At 42.1% G+C, this 15,180-nt stretch overlaps 1 protein-coding gene across 2 annotated transcripts in view; it reads left to right on the forward strand.

The window, feature by feature from the left end:
• LOC123507056 (pancreatic triacylglycerol lipase-like) overlaps positions 1–15,180 on the forward strand; it is a 72,331-nt gene that overhangs the window by 48,888 nt on the left and 8,263 nt on the right. For both annotated transcript variants that reach the window (XM_045259593.1, XM_045259592.1), the window contains exons 2-7: positions 7,626–7,856; positions 9,078–9,364; positions 9,716–9,929; positions 10,885–11,040; positions 11,614–11,748; positions 12,204–12,331. In XM_045259593.1, coding sequence (XP_045115528.1) covers positions 7,718–7,856; positions 9,078–9,364; positions 9,716–9,929; positions 10,885–11,040; positions 11,614–11,748; positions 12,204–12,331 — 1,059 coding nt within the window. In that variant the 5' untranslated portion in view covers positions 7,626–7,717. The remainder of the gene's footprint in view (positions 1–7,625; positions 7,857–9,077; positions 9,365–9,715; positions 9,930–10,884; positions 11,041–11,613; positions 11,749–12,203; positions 12,332–15,180) is intronic.

The raw sequence follows: 15,180 nt of genomic DNA on the forward strand, positions 1-15,180 counted from the left end.
AAGGCAGCGCACACACACACACACACACACACACACACACACACACACACACACACACACATATTGCATTGTTTTTGTGTGTTTTCGTTGTTTCTCTTGGTGTTATTTGTGTTCGCCTTTTTTTTTTTTTTTCCCAAGTGTGGCAGCAAAGGTGAGGTGCAGCTGTGGTGTGGTGTTGCTACTGTAGTGCTGCAGATAAGGTGGAAACGTCAGATTGTTTTGGGTATCAGCGGTGTTGTCAATAACGGTGATGTTACTGTTAGTGATGCAGGTCAGGTGGGGACACGAGATTGTTCTGGTTATCAGTGATGTTGCTACTGTTAGTGTTGCAGATAAGGTGATGCTTGCAATGCTGGTGATGATGCTGCTGCTTCTACTAATAATGTCACTACTACTACTACTACTACTACTACTACTACTACTACTACTACTACTACTACTACTACAACTACCACTACTACTACTACCATTACGACTACTACACTACTACTACTACTACTACTACTACTACTACAACTACCACTACTACTACTACCATTACGACTACGACTACTACTACTACTACTACTACTACTACTACTACTACTACTACTACCACCACCACCACTGTTATTCACAATCATTACCTTGTTCTCTCACCTCATTCATTTCCCAAGGTTTCCTCTGTTAACTTTTCCTCACACGCGGCCAAGTCAGAGAGAGAGAGAGAGAGAGAGAGAGGGGGGAGCGGCGCCCTTCGTAACTCAGCAATTCTTTCAAGTTCGTGATCTTTTTTCTTAATGTGAGCTAAAAACCAGGGAGTTGCTCGGCTGCTTCTTACACTTGTTGTTGTTGTTGTTGTTGTTGTCGTTCTTCTTCTTCTTCTTCTTCTTCTTCTTCTTCTTCTTCTTTTTGTTGTTTTTCTTATTCTTTTCTTCTTTCTTCTTTCTTCTTCTTCTTCTTCTTATTATTATTATTATTATTATTATTATTATTATTATTATTATTATTATTATTATTACCTATTATTCTGTTTCTTTCTTTCTTTCTTTGTTTCTTTCTTTGTTTCTTTCTTTGCTTCTTTTTTTCATTCTTCTTCTTCTTCTTCTTCTTCTTCTTCTTCTTCTTCTTCTTCTTCTTCTTCTTGCCGTTTAGTAGTAATTTAAATAGCAAATGTCATGAATATTTTCGTTATTGTTATTATTATTTTTTTTTTACTATTATTTCCATCTACGTCTAGGTCAAAGCGGAACAAGAAGTGAGGACCTCTTGACCTGACCTTGACCTCCTTTGCGATTCAGGTTCAAGTCGGTCACCCGGTCTCTCTCTCTCTCTCTCTCTCTCTCTCTCTCTCTCTCTCTCTCTCTCTCTCTCTCTCTTCCTGGCTCTTGTCGTCGATCGTTTAAATACTTATTTCTCACCACGCTTTCTTCCCTTCTGTTTTAAATTGTTTGTACAGTGAAGGACGCTTTGTGTGTGTGTGTGTGTGTGTGTGTGTGTGTGTGTGTGTGTGTGTGTGTGTGTGTGTGTGTGTGTGTGTTTCCGCGCACTCACCTGTGATGCGAGACTGATTATATCGCTTCGCCTTTATATTTGCATGTATATCCGAGTACGCTGCTCACCTCATCTCACTTCGTCTCACCTCTCCTCCCTCACTGGTTTGGTTGGTCCCTCCTTTCTCACCTCGCTCTCCACCCCCCCCTCCTTGCTACCTCTCATTGTCTCCTTTACCCTTCCTCTGACCGCTTGTGACCGCTTGCCCATCTCGCTCTCATACCTCCCTCACTATTCCTTTATACATTCCTTTTTCCTTCCGAATCTCCTCACAGCCCCTCTTCACTCCCAAGGGAAATTATGATACCGCACCGCTGGGCTATTTTTAGAACGGTCCAGACTGATTGATGTTCAGATTGTCAGGTAAACCTTTGCCCTTCCACTGTCGAACGTGTTAAGAGTAATCGCCTCTTGAGTGTTTCTGAATAAATGCTACTTTTTTTCTATACTATACGAGTTTGGTCCTTACAGGAGTGTGTAGTTTGTTTATTAAAGCGAGCTTGAGTATCATGAAGATTGCACAGAGGAAAGAGCATGGCATTTCCTGTTTGGTGATATAAGAACATAGAGATTACTTCCTGTTATGTTGCACAACGCGTAACGTTATGCTAGGAGACCGAGCATCGCACCTAATGAAACAAAGGTCAATTCTAACCAAGTTACTATTGTTTAGTGACACTACAGAGATAGAAAAGGAAACTAGAAAAAATAAAGACCTGATTGTTGAAAAAAAATCTTTTAATCTAGAAAAAAACATAGGCGAAGAGAGAAAACGAAGCTGTTACAAAGGCAAATTATTACTACTACTACTACTACTACTACTACTACAACTGGGAATAAGGAAACTTCATTATGATAGTTGCGATAAAGAAGAAAGACAAGAGAATCAGCTAACGTAAAAGTCAAGTGTTTTACCACGCACACAGGAAGCAAGCATTCATGGTCAGCTTTTGTGAAGTCATAATGGAGAGTTCGCAGGCAGTGCTTGAGGGCGCGTCTGGCCTTGGCTGACTAACAAAACCTGCTCGTATAGGTTATCAAAACACGACTCCCCTAAAAGTTTTGAGTGGTTGGTTTCCGCTGACTCATGTTATTCAAAGGTTCCATTTGGCCATAACGTGTGTGTGTGTGTGTGTGTGTGTGTGTGTGTGTGTGTGTGTGTGTGTGTGTGTGGTCGTGCCAAGAACCAAAGCGATGATAAAACACTAATGACAATGAAATAAAAACAAAACAAAAAGGAATCGCGGTGTTATTAGAATGTTAGCGGTCACACTCATGTTCAAGACTGGCGACTTGTGAAGAGAGTCTGTTCTGTCTGTCTATCTATCTGTCTGCCTGTCTATCTGTCTGTCTGACTGTTCTCCTGTCTGTCTTTCTATTTGTCTGTCTGTCTGCCTGTCCTGTCTATCAGTGTGTTTGCCTGTCCTCCTGTCTGCCTGTCCTCCTGTCTGTCTGCCTGTCCTCCTGTCTATCTGTCTGTCTGTCCTCCTGTCAGTCTGTCTGTTTATCTGTCTGTCTGTCTGTCTGTCTGTCCTCCGTCTGTCTGTATGTATGTTTGTCAGGCCGCCAAAGGAGAGGAGGTGCAGGGAGTTACATTTCCTGGTTTGCGAGTAAATGATGCTGGAGTGAGCGACAAGAAGACATCTAGGGAGTGCTCATGGCATAGTTCTCTCTCTCTCTCTCTCTCTCTCTCTCTCTCTCTCTCTCTCTCATGGTATTTTCACTCTTGCAAGTTTTCTCGTTCCTTCTGCTCATTTTCCACTACTCCTTTTCTTACAGGGACTGCCACGTGTCGGCCTGATGGCTCCTCGCAGCTTCCCTTAGTTTTGTGTCATTTGATTTGATATGATTTATTTTACTGTGATCGTTTTTTGTCATTTTCGACTACCAACGAATGACTCACGATTTTATTGTTATTTATCATTGTTATTATTATTATTATTATTATTATTGTTATTATTATTATTATTATTATTATTATTATTATTATTATTATTATTATTATTATTATTATTATTATTATTATTATTATTATTATTATTATCATTATTATTATTATTATTATTATTATTATTATTATTATTATTATTATTATTATTATTAGTAGTAGTAGTAGTAGTAGTAGTAGTAGTAGTAGTAGTAGTAGTAGTAGTAGTAGTAGTAGAATTAGTAGTAGTAGTAGTAGTAATACTAGTAGTAGTAGTAGTAGGAATAGTAGTAGTAGTAGTAGTAGTAGAAGTGGTAGTAGCAGTAGTAATAGTAGTAGTAGTAGTAGTAGTAGTAGTAGTAGTAGTAGTAGTAGTAGTAGTAGTAGTAGTAGTAGTAGTAGTTGTTGTTGTTGTTGTTGTTATTTTTGTTGTTCTTGCCATTGTTGTTGCCATTGTTGTTGTCATTGTTGTTTTTGTTGTAGTTGTTCTTATAGCACTAGCAGTAGTAGTAGTAGTAGTAGTAGTAGTAGCAGTAGTAGCAGCAGCAGCAGTAGTAGTAGTAGTAGTAGTAGTAGTAGTAGTAGTAGTAGTAGTAGTAGTAGTAGTAGTAGTAGTAGTAGTAGTAGTAGTAGTAGTAGTAGTAGCAGTTGTTGTTGTTGTTGTTGTTGTTGTTGTTTTTGTCGTTGTTGTTGTTTTCGTTGTAGTAGTAGAAGTAGCAGTAGTTGTTGTTGTTCTTGTTCTTGTTATTGTAGTAGAAGTAGTAGTAGTAGTAGTACTAGTAGTAGCAGTTGTTGTTGTTGTTGTTGTTGTTGTTGTTGTACCAGTACTAGTAGTAGTAGTAGTAGTAGTAGTAGTAGTAGTAGTAGTAGTAGTAGTAGTAGTCTAATAGATAAGAACAAAATGTATTTTTTATAATAAAACTACTACTACTACTACTACTACTACTACTACTAATAATAATAATAATAATAATAATAATAATAATAATAATAATAATATTGCTACCACCACCACCACTACTACTACTACTACTACTACTACTACTACTACTACTACCACCACCACCACCACCACCACCACTATTGCTGCTACTAGAATCGCCGTACAGGAGTTTGTCGAGAGGCAGTACACTGTCTTCACGCTAGCGGCTTCCCTGCATGCCTCGCCAGCAGCAGTGTAGCCAAGGCAAAGAGACAACCATGCGTTCAAGTCATCGGTGTTTTGTCAATACGGAGGCAGCCAGGCAGTGGTTTTGTGTTTACAGAGAGAGAGAGAGAGAGAGAGAGAGAGAGAGAGAGAGAGAGAGAGAGAGAGAAAGAGATAAGAAAAAGGAGTAAAAAAATCACATAAATGATACAGAATTAAAGAACAAAAGAGAAAAGAGTAAAAGAAAGACCTGCAAAAGGGCTGTTGTTGTTGTTGTTGTTGTTGTTGTTGTTATATTAAGGCCGGAACCAGTGTGCACAAGGGTTCGCAAGAAAATAGTAATAAAGAAAGGTATGCATGTGTGGCGATGTCAATTCCCACCACGTTCTCTTGGCCTAGTGTGTGTTGGATGCATGCTGAGTGATGGAATGATGGTAAAGGGCCAGGAATTTAGTCCTCGCATAGCCTCAGTGCTCCTCTTATTGGCCTGTCTTTAGAAATGCTTGGCTTTCTCAACACAGCAGTTTTCAAAGGCCACGTATATAGATTGTTAGCTGTGTTTTCAGGACTGTCTCAGTCTCTTCTCTTTAATATTGTAGAAATCTTATTACTGCAGCTGCTTCTGCAGCTATTTCTACTACTACTACTACTACTACTACTACTACTACTACTACTACTACTACTGCTGCTGCTGCTGCTACTGCTACTGCACCACTGCTGCCACTGCACTACTGCTACCACCACCACCACCACCACTACTGCTGCTGCCACTGCTGCTGCTGCTACCACCACTGCTACCACTACTGCACTACTACTACTACCACCACCACACTGCTAATAATAATAATAATAATAATAATAATAATAATAATAATAATAATAATAATAATAAGTAATAATACTACTACTACTACTACTACTACCACTACTACTACTACTACTACTACTACTATTACTGCCATTGTCACAATCTGGTATCACTCATTGCTGCTAACTACTGCTACTACTACTACTACTACTACTACTACTACTACTACTGCTACTACTGTTATTATTATTATTATTATTATTATTATTATTATTATTATTATTATTATTATTACTACTACTACTACTACTACTACTACTACTACTACTACTACTACTACTACTACTACTACTACTACTTGTAACTACTATTACTACTATATATTACCAGCATGACTATCTTTGCCACAATTTCTAATATCACTCATTACTACTACTGCTACTATAACTACTGACGCTTCATTATTACTACACTGCAATGACTACTACGGCGACACACACACACACACACACACACACACACACACACTGAAGAGGCAGTAGACACCTGCCAAACCGATAATTACTCCCAGTGAGGTGTGTGTTTAATAGCACTGGTGAACTTATCATTAAAGCTAGCTGTGACCTCACTCATCGTTTCCCTGTGTGACTCACAACACAAGTGGACAGTCACAACCTGCTCTAAACACAGCTCTCTTCCTTCACACAAAACTACATGCATCTAACTACAAATACATTCCTCTCGCATTCCTCTGGATACCCTTCTAACTATATCTCTTCATATTCAACTTTTTTGGGGACCGGCACCTCAGTAGGCCTTTTTTTTAATCACATTTTTTGTTGCTTTTGGCCAGTATTTCCCCTTACATAAAAAAAAAAAAACACAAGATAACTATCATCCATTTTCTTCTTAGCTGCTGTCATCTATCATCCTTGACCTCGAGGGAAGGAGTGAGAGACAGGCAGTGACGAAGCAAATAACAAAAGAATAATACGTTATAAAATTATCATCGTACACTTCCTATGACCAACACTCATCCAATCCTTCAATATTGACTTCCCTGCTTCCTGACCACCATCCCTTTCCCACTTCTCATTCACGCTATTCATTCTCCTGCACTTTACCACCTGTTAAGACATCTCACACCAGGAAGCACTGTTTGTTGACTGCCTGCAAACATTTGAGAAGCATTTGGCAAAGTTTGGATCGATGTTTCCTTTCTAGACCGTTTATCCACTTCTCCATCCATCTACCCACATCCATCTATCCATTCATTCGTCCACTCATCCATCTATCCATATACCCATTCATCTATCCACGCATCCATCCATTTATCCACTCATTCACCTTCTATCCACTCAACCAACCATCAATCCATCCATCTATCCACTCATCTAACCATCCATGAAAACTTTCCATAATGTTTCTCATTTGTTTGCCAAATGTTTGCAAACATTTAGGAAACATTTGAAAAACAGTTTGAAAATATTGCTTCCAAATAATATTTTCTGGTGTGGACAGGTCTTTGCTTTCGTTTTCTCCATTTAACCCAGCTCAATTTTATCTAACCTTACTCATCTTGATTAACTAGACTTGACCATAATTAACCTGGCTTAATAATTATCCTATACGCTTTAACAACTAACCTAACTTTGTCTACCTAGTATACGTACACCTAACTTTGTCGTATTTAGCCAAATATAATTCAGTCTAAGACTTTCTCTTTATCTAACTTTTTTGCTCTTCATCCGAACTCCAAACTTCAAATTTACTCCTACATTATTTGCGGTGTCTTTTATTATTGGTGTTTATTATTGTTATGTTACTCCAGGTTACAAACTCTCACCAATGTAAGAAGGAAACCTTTGAATCAATCTGAGTGTCTGTGATTGTTTTTTCTACTTAGATTTACCATCTATTAATTGACAAGGGAATTCAAATAAAATGTGTATTGGTCTAAAGAAGGATGATTGCACTGTACTAATAATATCAGAGAAACACTAGCTGTGGTACAAGAGAAACATAATCTTATAAGGTAGCGATTTGTGGGACACTTTCCATGGCTGCTGACATGGTAGTGATACGTTGTGTGTATTAGCTGTCAGCGGGAATGCTTTCAGGAAGGTCATATCTGCACTCATTTCGCTCAGTTTTTGGATTTGTGCTTCCAATTCATACAGTTATATTTACTTCCACTTCTGACCATTCAGATATTACACGAGTGTGTGCAGCGGCGTGTGACTGGCGATGGTGCAGCCTGGTGGTGGTGCTGCTGGCGACCACCTCCTCCCTGGCTAGCAGCATGGAGCAGGAGGCGCCGCCCGGCACCCTTGTGAGCCTTGTGAGCAGACTGTTCCAGAACCTGCCGTCTCTCAAGCAGGCCCTTTACGCTCCCCGGCCTGCCTTGTTCGTTGAAGGCAGGAGCCGGAAGGACGCAGGAGGTGAGCAAGTTACGCTGCAACGCTTATTGCCTTATACAGGATGTCTCGTGAGTTAAGGTACATACTTCAGGATACGATAACCCAAGTAATTCCAAGTTGAAAATACTCTACACACATAATGTGTTTTGCTTTCTTTATCGAGAAATTGTGTAAATTGTGTGTTGCGGGGCCATTCACATGGATGGGCCTCTGCCTTCCTTTCTTCCTCCCTCCTCAGCTCCCTACGTACTGTATTTGTGCTGCGTGGCATAAAGTGATGATTTATGTGTACAATGCACGTAGTCAAATCCTTACGTGAAATGGATATCAAGTAACAAATCAAATATTTGTATGAGTCAGTGGGTAAAACGTTTGTTATCAAATGCTACTTTTTAAAACATACATGGCAACTCATTACATTTATTACCCTCATTGACACTCGACATCTTGACATATAAGTGACAGGCCTCGTCAGTCAACTAACTACCTAAGTGCATCTTTCTACTCCTGTCATTCCTTATCTGTTCTGCAGCTTCCTCAAGGCGGTGACTCAACTCCTCTCTGGAGTATGATTTGTTCCTGTACGTCAATGATTTCATGTGTCCCCAAAGGAAGAAATCCATGGGTGCTAGATCATGGGTGTTAGGTCATTTCTGTGGACCTCCACAACCTATCCACCAGTCAAGAAACTGGTCTCAGGCGAGTGGCTGCCGCATCACAACTTACACGTCAATTTCTCGCAAACTGTAGCAAAACACATCATATGTGTATAGAATATGTTCATCTTAGAATTACTTGATCTTTCGCATACCGAGGTATGTACGTACCTTAACTCGGGGGATATTTAGAACTAAATGGCACACCCAGAAATCTACAGTACTTTACTGCAATGCGCTCGTTGGGTAGTTCAGGGGATGATGCATCAAACTTCAGTGCAGGAAGTTCCGGCTCTGTCATTCATGACTGAGATTTTTCTCTATTAGGTTCACCCAGCCTTGATGAGTACAGGTCAAGCATGGTAAGAAAGATCAGAGACGGTGGAGGCGTGTGATTACGTAGCACCTCTATATCCATGAATGTATACACTCCTCTCTTATCAATACTCTCTGCTAATTGCAGTAACTGTCTGATGACATTATTCCACTCACTCTGAGAAATTGTTGTTTTTCTTTAATCTAATTCTGACTTGGAGATTCCTTAGTGAGACAGTAAAGCGTTTCTGAACCTATGACTATCTCTCAGGCCACAGCCAAGCTCCAGCGCCTGACCACCAGTGCTTCTCGGAGCTTGGGTGCCTTTCCACGGGCAACGAGTTTCACCACTCTCAGCACCGCCCTATCAACTTGATGGCTGAGGCGCGAGAGGTGGTGAACGTAACCTTCAGACTCTACACTCGAGAAGCTCCGCAAGGTTCCTATGTGCCCGCGCTGGACGTGTCTCGCATTCTTTCGTCCTCCTTCAGGGCGGAAAGACCCACAAAGATGATCATCCACGGCTACCTGAACGGCCGCAACATGCCATGGCTGGAGGTGGGTAGCCCTGTGTCCCACCAGAGTATTTCAGGCTATTTTCCATTTCCCTGGGATCTCTCTCTCTCTCTCTCTCTCTCTCTCTCTCTCTCTCTCTCTCTCTCTCTCGACATTTCCTCGTTCTGTGGCATGTTTCCCAGCTGATATTTCCCATCTGTGCACTCCTCCACTGTCCCAATTCCCGCCTCCCATTAGACATTCTTCCCTATGGATATTTACCCGTGACCATTTTCTCTCTGAACATCCCCGTGAATATTTTCCCCAAGACTTCTTATCTTGTGGACATTAGTCTCAACACTCTTATTCCATCAAAGACACTTTCTCCAGTTCCCACTTCTACCACTCTCGCAGGAACTGGTGAAGGTGCTGCTAGAGGCTGGAGACTTCAACGTGATGTACGTAGACTGGACTGGTGGCTCCCTGGGTCTGTACAGTCAGGCGGTGGCCAATGCACGGCTGGCGGGACTCGAAATCGCCCACCTCATACGGTTTCTCGAGAGTCACACACAGCTGCTGCCAAGGAACGTGCACCTCATTGGCCATTCTCTCGGTGCACACTTGGCAGGTATAAACACTCATCATGACGTCCCTCCCTGAACCTCGAGTAACTTTGTTGTGGTAACTAGAGAATAGAAATTAATGAATTGCTTCCTCTTTCTTCGTTCTCCTCCTCCTCCTCCTCCTCCTCCTCCTCCTCCTCCTCCTCCATTTTTTTTTTACTTCGTTCTTCTATTTCTTCGATTTTTCCCCTCCCTTTCCTCCTCACTCCACATTCTCTATCCTTTTTCCCATCCTCCTCCTCTTCCTCTTCCTGTCCTGTCTCTCCTACTAATGGTTAGGGTAGAATAGTTACCCAAACAGCCTATTAAGGACCTCAGGCTCTTTTTTTTCTTCTTTTGATTAAGGACAATGATCTGCTCATCTCCTCCTCCTTCTCTTCCTCTTCCTCGTCTTTCTGTTATGCACCAGTGTGCCACATCAAGACTCCCGCGAAAGGTGCCGTCAGAATAATGATGTCAAAGATGCTACGTGAATTACAAAGATTAGGAGACGTGCAGGAGGACCGGGATAAATACTTCATTATTCTCTCTCTCTCTCTCTCTCTCTCTCTCTCTCTCTCTGAGTTTCCTTTTTTTTCTAATATATTTCTCTTTACACTTTATTTCTTGTCTTTCTTTATAAAGATTAATCACCTGTATTTATTCATATTCACCACCCCTCACATATCTCGACTCCTCCTGCAGCACCATGGACACGCTGAGAAACCTACGCTGGGAGACACGGCGAAAGGACTCTAAGGAATTATTAAGGCACAAGAGGATTTTGGTCGGTCTTGAACACTTTTTAATGATGAAAAGGCATTTCCTGACGTGTCCTTTCTCATTGTCTCGGTCACCTGTTTTCTCCTTTCTGTCCCTTTTCTCTCCTCTTATTATCTCAAGTGTATGCGCTGTTCTCTTTGTATCCTCACTATATTTAAAAAGAGACATGTGCCCATATCTCCCTTTTCTTCTGTATAGGTTACGCCGGGGAACGCGTGACTGGCTTGGGTAGGATCACGGGTCTGGATCCAGCTGAGCCCTTGTTTGAGTTCATGCCGCCAAGTGTCCGCCTCGACCCCTCTGATGCTCTCCTCGTAGATGTCATCCACACCGACGCTGGCCGCTTCAGTTTCGGTAAGGTTAACTTTGCATGTTGTCCTGTCAAGCAAGATACAAAAAAATTGCTTCCCTTGTTTCGCATCATCGTATTTCAGAATGTCATGTCTTGGTGCCTGTTGTATTTAGTAGACTAAAGTGGAAATTATTAGGGATTTCAAAGATGTCAATAAATGTCATGCTTCTTCTTCTCCCTTCTTTCGCTGTCTTCTTGTCTCTTTCCCTCCTTCCTTCACGCATTCCTTCCCGGGGTTCACTCTAGTTCATTGTCTTCTTCATTCACTGATTTGTTTACTCCTTCGCTCCTTCATTCAATCACTCGTTTATCCGCTTCCTCCTCACTTTAATCGTTTATTCCTACCCCTCCTTCACTACTTTGTTTAGTACTTTCTCCCTTCTTCATTCGTGTCAATCCTTTCTTCTACATTCACTTACTCGTCCTCATCTTCCCTTCATTTTTCACTCTCTTTTACTCCTTTCCTCACTCGGGAGCGCCATGATTTCGGTATTGTGGTGCTACCAGTCCTTTCTCCTCTTCCATTCCTCTTCCCTTCACTCATCCAACCGCTAATAACTTGGTGGTTCCTGCAGGTGGCGGCTACGGGCTGGAGCAAGCCGTGGGCCATCTCGACTTTTATCCAAACGGGGGCGTGAACCAGCCGGGATGCCAGCCACCACTCTCTGCGCCATTCAGGTGGATACACGAACGGCGGAATTTTTCGACAGGTAACGAGAGAGAGAGAGAGAGAGAGAGAGAGAGAGAGAGAGAGAGAGAGAGAGAGAGAGAGAGAGAGAGAGAGAGAGAGAGAGAGAGAGAGAGAGAGAGAAAGTTATTTCCTTTCATGTTGCAAGATTTCGGCCTTTCTCAATCGCTTTTAGCTTTGCGCACCGAATCAGTGGGTGTGAACGTGGTGATGGCGATGTTGACGCTGTAAATATCTGAAATTGTTGCTATAGACGTGAATGACTCGATTCCATCACGCTACCTGACTCTCTCTCTCTCTCTCTCTCTGGTATTGCATTCCACTGATGTATTTAGGAAGCTATTTTTGCAATTATTTGTTATCTTTTGTTGTATTTCCTTGCCGTGTTCTTGAAACGCACGCACACGCGCATGTGTGTGTGTGTGTGTGTGTGTGTGTGTGTGTGTGTGTGTGTGTCTGATGATCTCCTTCCTCCAGTGTGGGACGCCGTGGAGGACGCTCTCGGATGTAATCATATCAGGGCTGTGGAGTTGTTTATTGACTCAGTCAGGTCACAGTGCCCCTACGTCGCCTTCCGCTGCCCCTCCTTCCGCAGCTTTACTCGGGTGAGTTATCATATCAGCATGCACACGAAATTCTTTGCTCATTTCTCCTTTTTATATTCGTCATTCCTCAATATCATTCCCTTAATTAATTTTGCCATCGGTAATGACACCATGACACTCAATTTTTTTTTCAACAACTAACAATTCAAATGAGCAAATAACAAAGATGCTGGCACTAAAATGTCTCCATTGCTTCACCACTCTTCTGCTTCCGTTATTAAAGTCTTCTTACCTACTTAAAATACTCTAAACCCTAAGCCACACTTATATACAAATTTAACAGAAGACCATAGCAATCACGGCTTCCTTTCCATTCCTGTGTATTATTGTTCCATCTCTCTCTCTCTCTCTCTCTCTCTCTCTCTCTCTCTCTCTCTCTCTCTCTCTCTCTCTCTCTCACACACACACACACACACACACACACACGGAAAGCGGCGAGGCAAATGGGCAAGCCTCTTAATGTGTGGCCCCTGTTCACCTAGCAGTAAATAGGTACGGGATGTAACTTGAGGGGTTGTGGCCTCGCTTTCCCGGTGTGTGGAGTGTGTTGTGGTCTCAGTCCTACCCGAAGATCGGTTTATGAGCTCTGAGCTCGCTCCGTAATGGGGAAGATTGGCTGGGTGACCAGCAGACGACCGTGGTGAATTACACACACACACACACACACACACACACACACACACACACACACACACACACACACACACACAATGCTTTGTGTAGTAGTTATTGGTTAAGGCGGCTTACCACCGAGAAGGCCCAGATTCGAGCCCCGGGAGCGGCAAGGTAAATGGGAAAGCCTCTTGATGTGTAGCCCCTGTTGACTTAATAGCAAGTAGGATGCAACCACAGGGATTGTGGCCTCGCTGTCCTGGTGTGTGGTGTGATCTCAGTCATTATTGCTATCATTATTAGTAAAGGTTTATTGAGTGTAAGTACATACATAAATATAAATATGAATACGAGGCAGGAGGTGCTGGCCATAGCACCTGCAGCATCACGTTTGTGGGCGTGTAGTGCACAAGGAGGGCACCCCTAGTCGAGGCCGCGGCCCTTAGGCTAGGCGGGTGATGGCCTCACTGGTTTGAGGTCGGCGGTTGCCGTGCAGGACAGGAGGTAGTGCAGCAGTGAGTGGCGGTTGTATCTCACGCAGTGGTCACTCCTGACCATGGAAACCGTCATACAACTCCTCCATGGTGCAGTATCCCAGCCTCACATGCTGTAGTAGCACGCCGGCTCCCTTGGGCTGCTGCTGGGAGACATCAAGTGGCTGATAGGCGGTGGCGGCGGTGTACTATTCCCCCTTTGCTTGTTTGTCACTTGATGCATTCGGTGTGATTAGTGGGCTTGCTGGGTTGCTGCGCTCCCTGCTTCTATCTTCACTTGCTACAGGTTGAGCTTTTCCTTAGGGCATAGGTTCTCAACCTGGGATACGCCTTTTCCCATGGGTACGTGAGAGGAATTTCAGGGATACTAGACAAATATCTAGAAATATTTCGGTTTTGAATAATTGCAGGTACCTGCTTGTAGATTACAAAGTGGCTTGTATGTACTATCAATGTGCCCTTCACTAGAATCAGGACATTTTAAGTGACAACTCGAGAGAAGGTTCTCTTGGATTACAGTTGCCACGCAATCTTGCAAACCCATAATACAGTAGTCACCCTTGCTCATTTTCTATTGCTTACGTCTCTCCTCTTAACATTGTGTACCGCTACAGGTACTACATTATACTCGTATGCTGTACCAAAGTGAGACGCACTGTTCGCCGCTCGTCCACTCACCACTCTTCCCTCAGTATCCTCACTCTCAGGTGTGTTGAGATCTGCTTCATAACCTCCACTGTATTTGTAGTCTGATTTTTTTTTTTTTTTTTTTCGTTGAAGTAGTCATGGATTTCGCTTGGGCTTCGAAGTCATATGTGTACACTGTAGCCATAACAAATGGTAATGATTTTGTACTATGTGCTGCCACCACTATACTAAGTGTACTTTAACTCCTCTCACACAGTATACGTTACCTGCCGCAACCAGTATAATTTCATGATTAAATTTGTGGTTTCCGATTACCAGTTATATCTGTTAAAAGCGGCCATGCAATTCTTTTTAGCCTTACTGATGCTGCATTATGGGTAAGGGCTACGTGACCAATACTGAAAGAATTCAAAGGGCACTTATAAGATGAAAAAGGTTGAGAACCCCTGCCGTACAGGAAAATCTAACTAGGTAGCAAGCTGATGACCGTGGTGAATCACACACACACACACACACACACACACACACACACACACACACACACACATACCCATGCTATACGTGCATAAGATGAAAAAGGTTGAGAACCCCTGCGCGTAAGGGAAAATCTGGCCAGGTAACAAGCAGATGACCGTGGTGAATGACACACACACACACACACACACACACACACACACACACACACACACACACACACACGCACGCACAGGCTATACGTGCATGCTAAATGTTCATGAGTAAAAGTTAATGCTTAATCTAATAAGTGGATATTCATTCTTCATAAATACAACAAATAACATATGAATATACGCACGCACTCACAGCTTAGCTTTCTTTTTATCCTTGGGTGTTTGCATCATTTGTGTAATCTTTTCTATTTCTATATATATATATATATATATATATATATATATATATATATATATATATATATATATATATATAGAGAGAGAGAGAGAGAGAGAGAGAGAGAGAGAGAGAGAGAGAGAGAGAGAGAGAGAGAGAGAGAGAGAGAGAGAGAGAGAGAAGGTATTGTCTGAAATTCTTAAGGCATTGTATTTAGAATACTAACAGATAATAGTATAGACGGTGGGA

The sequence above is a fragment of the Portunus trituberculatus genome, chromosome 21, assembly GCF_017591435.1.
Source record: "Portunus trituberculatus isolate SZX2019 chromosome 21, ASM1759143v1, whole genome shotgun sequence".
Classification (NCBI taxonomy): domain Eukaryota; kingdom Metazoa; phylum Arthropoda; class Malacostraca; order Decapoda; family Portunidae; genus Portunus; species Portunus trituberculatus.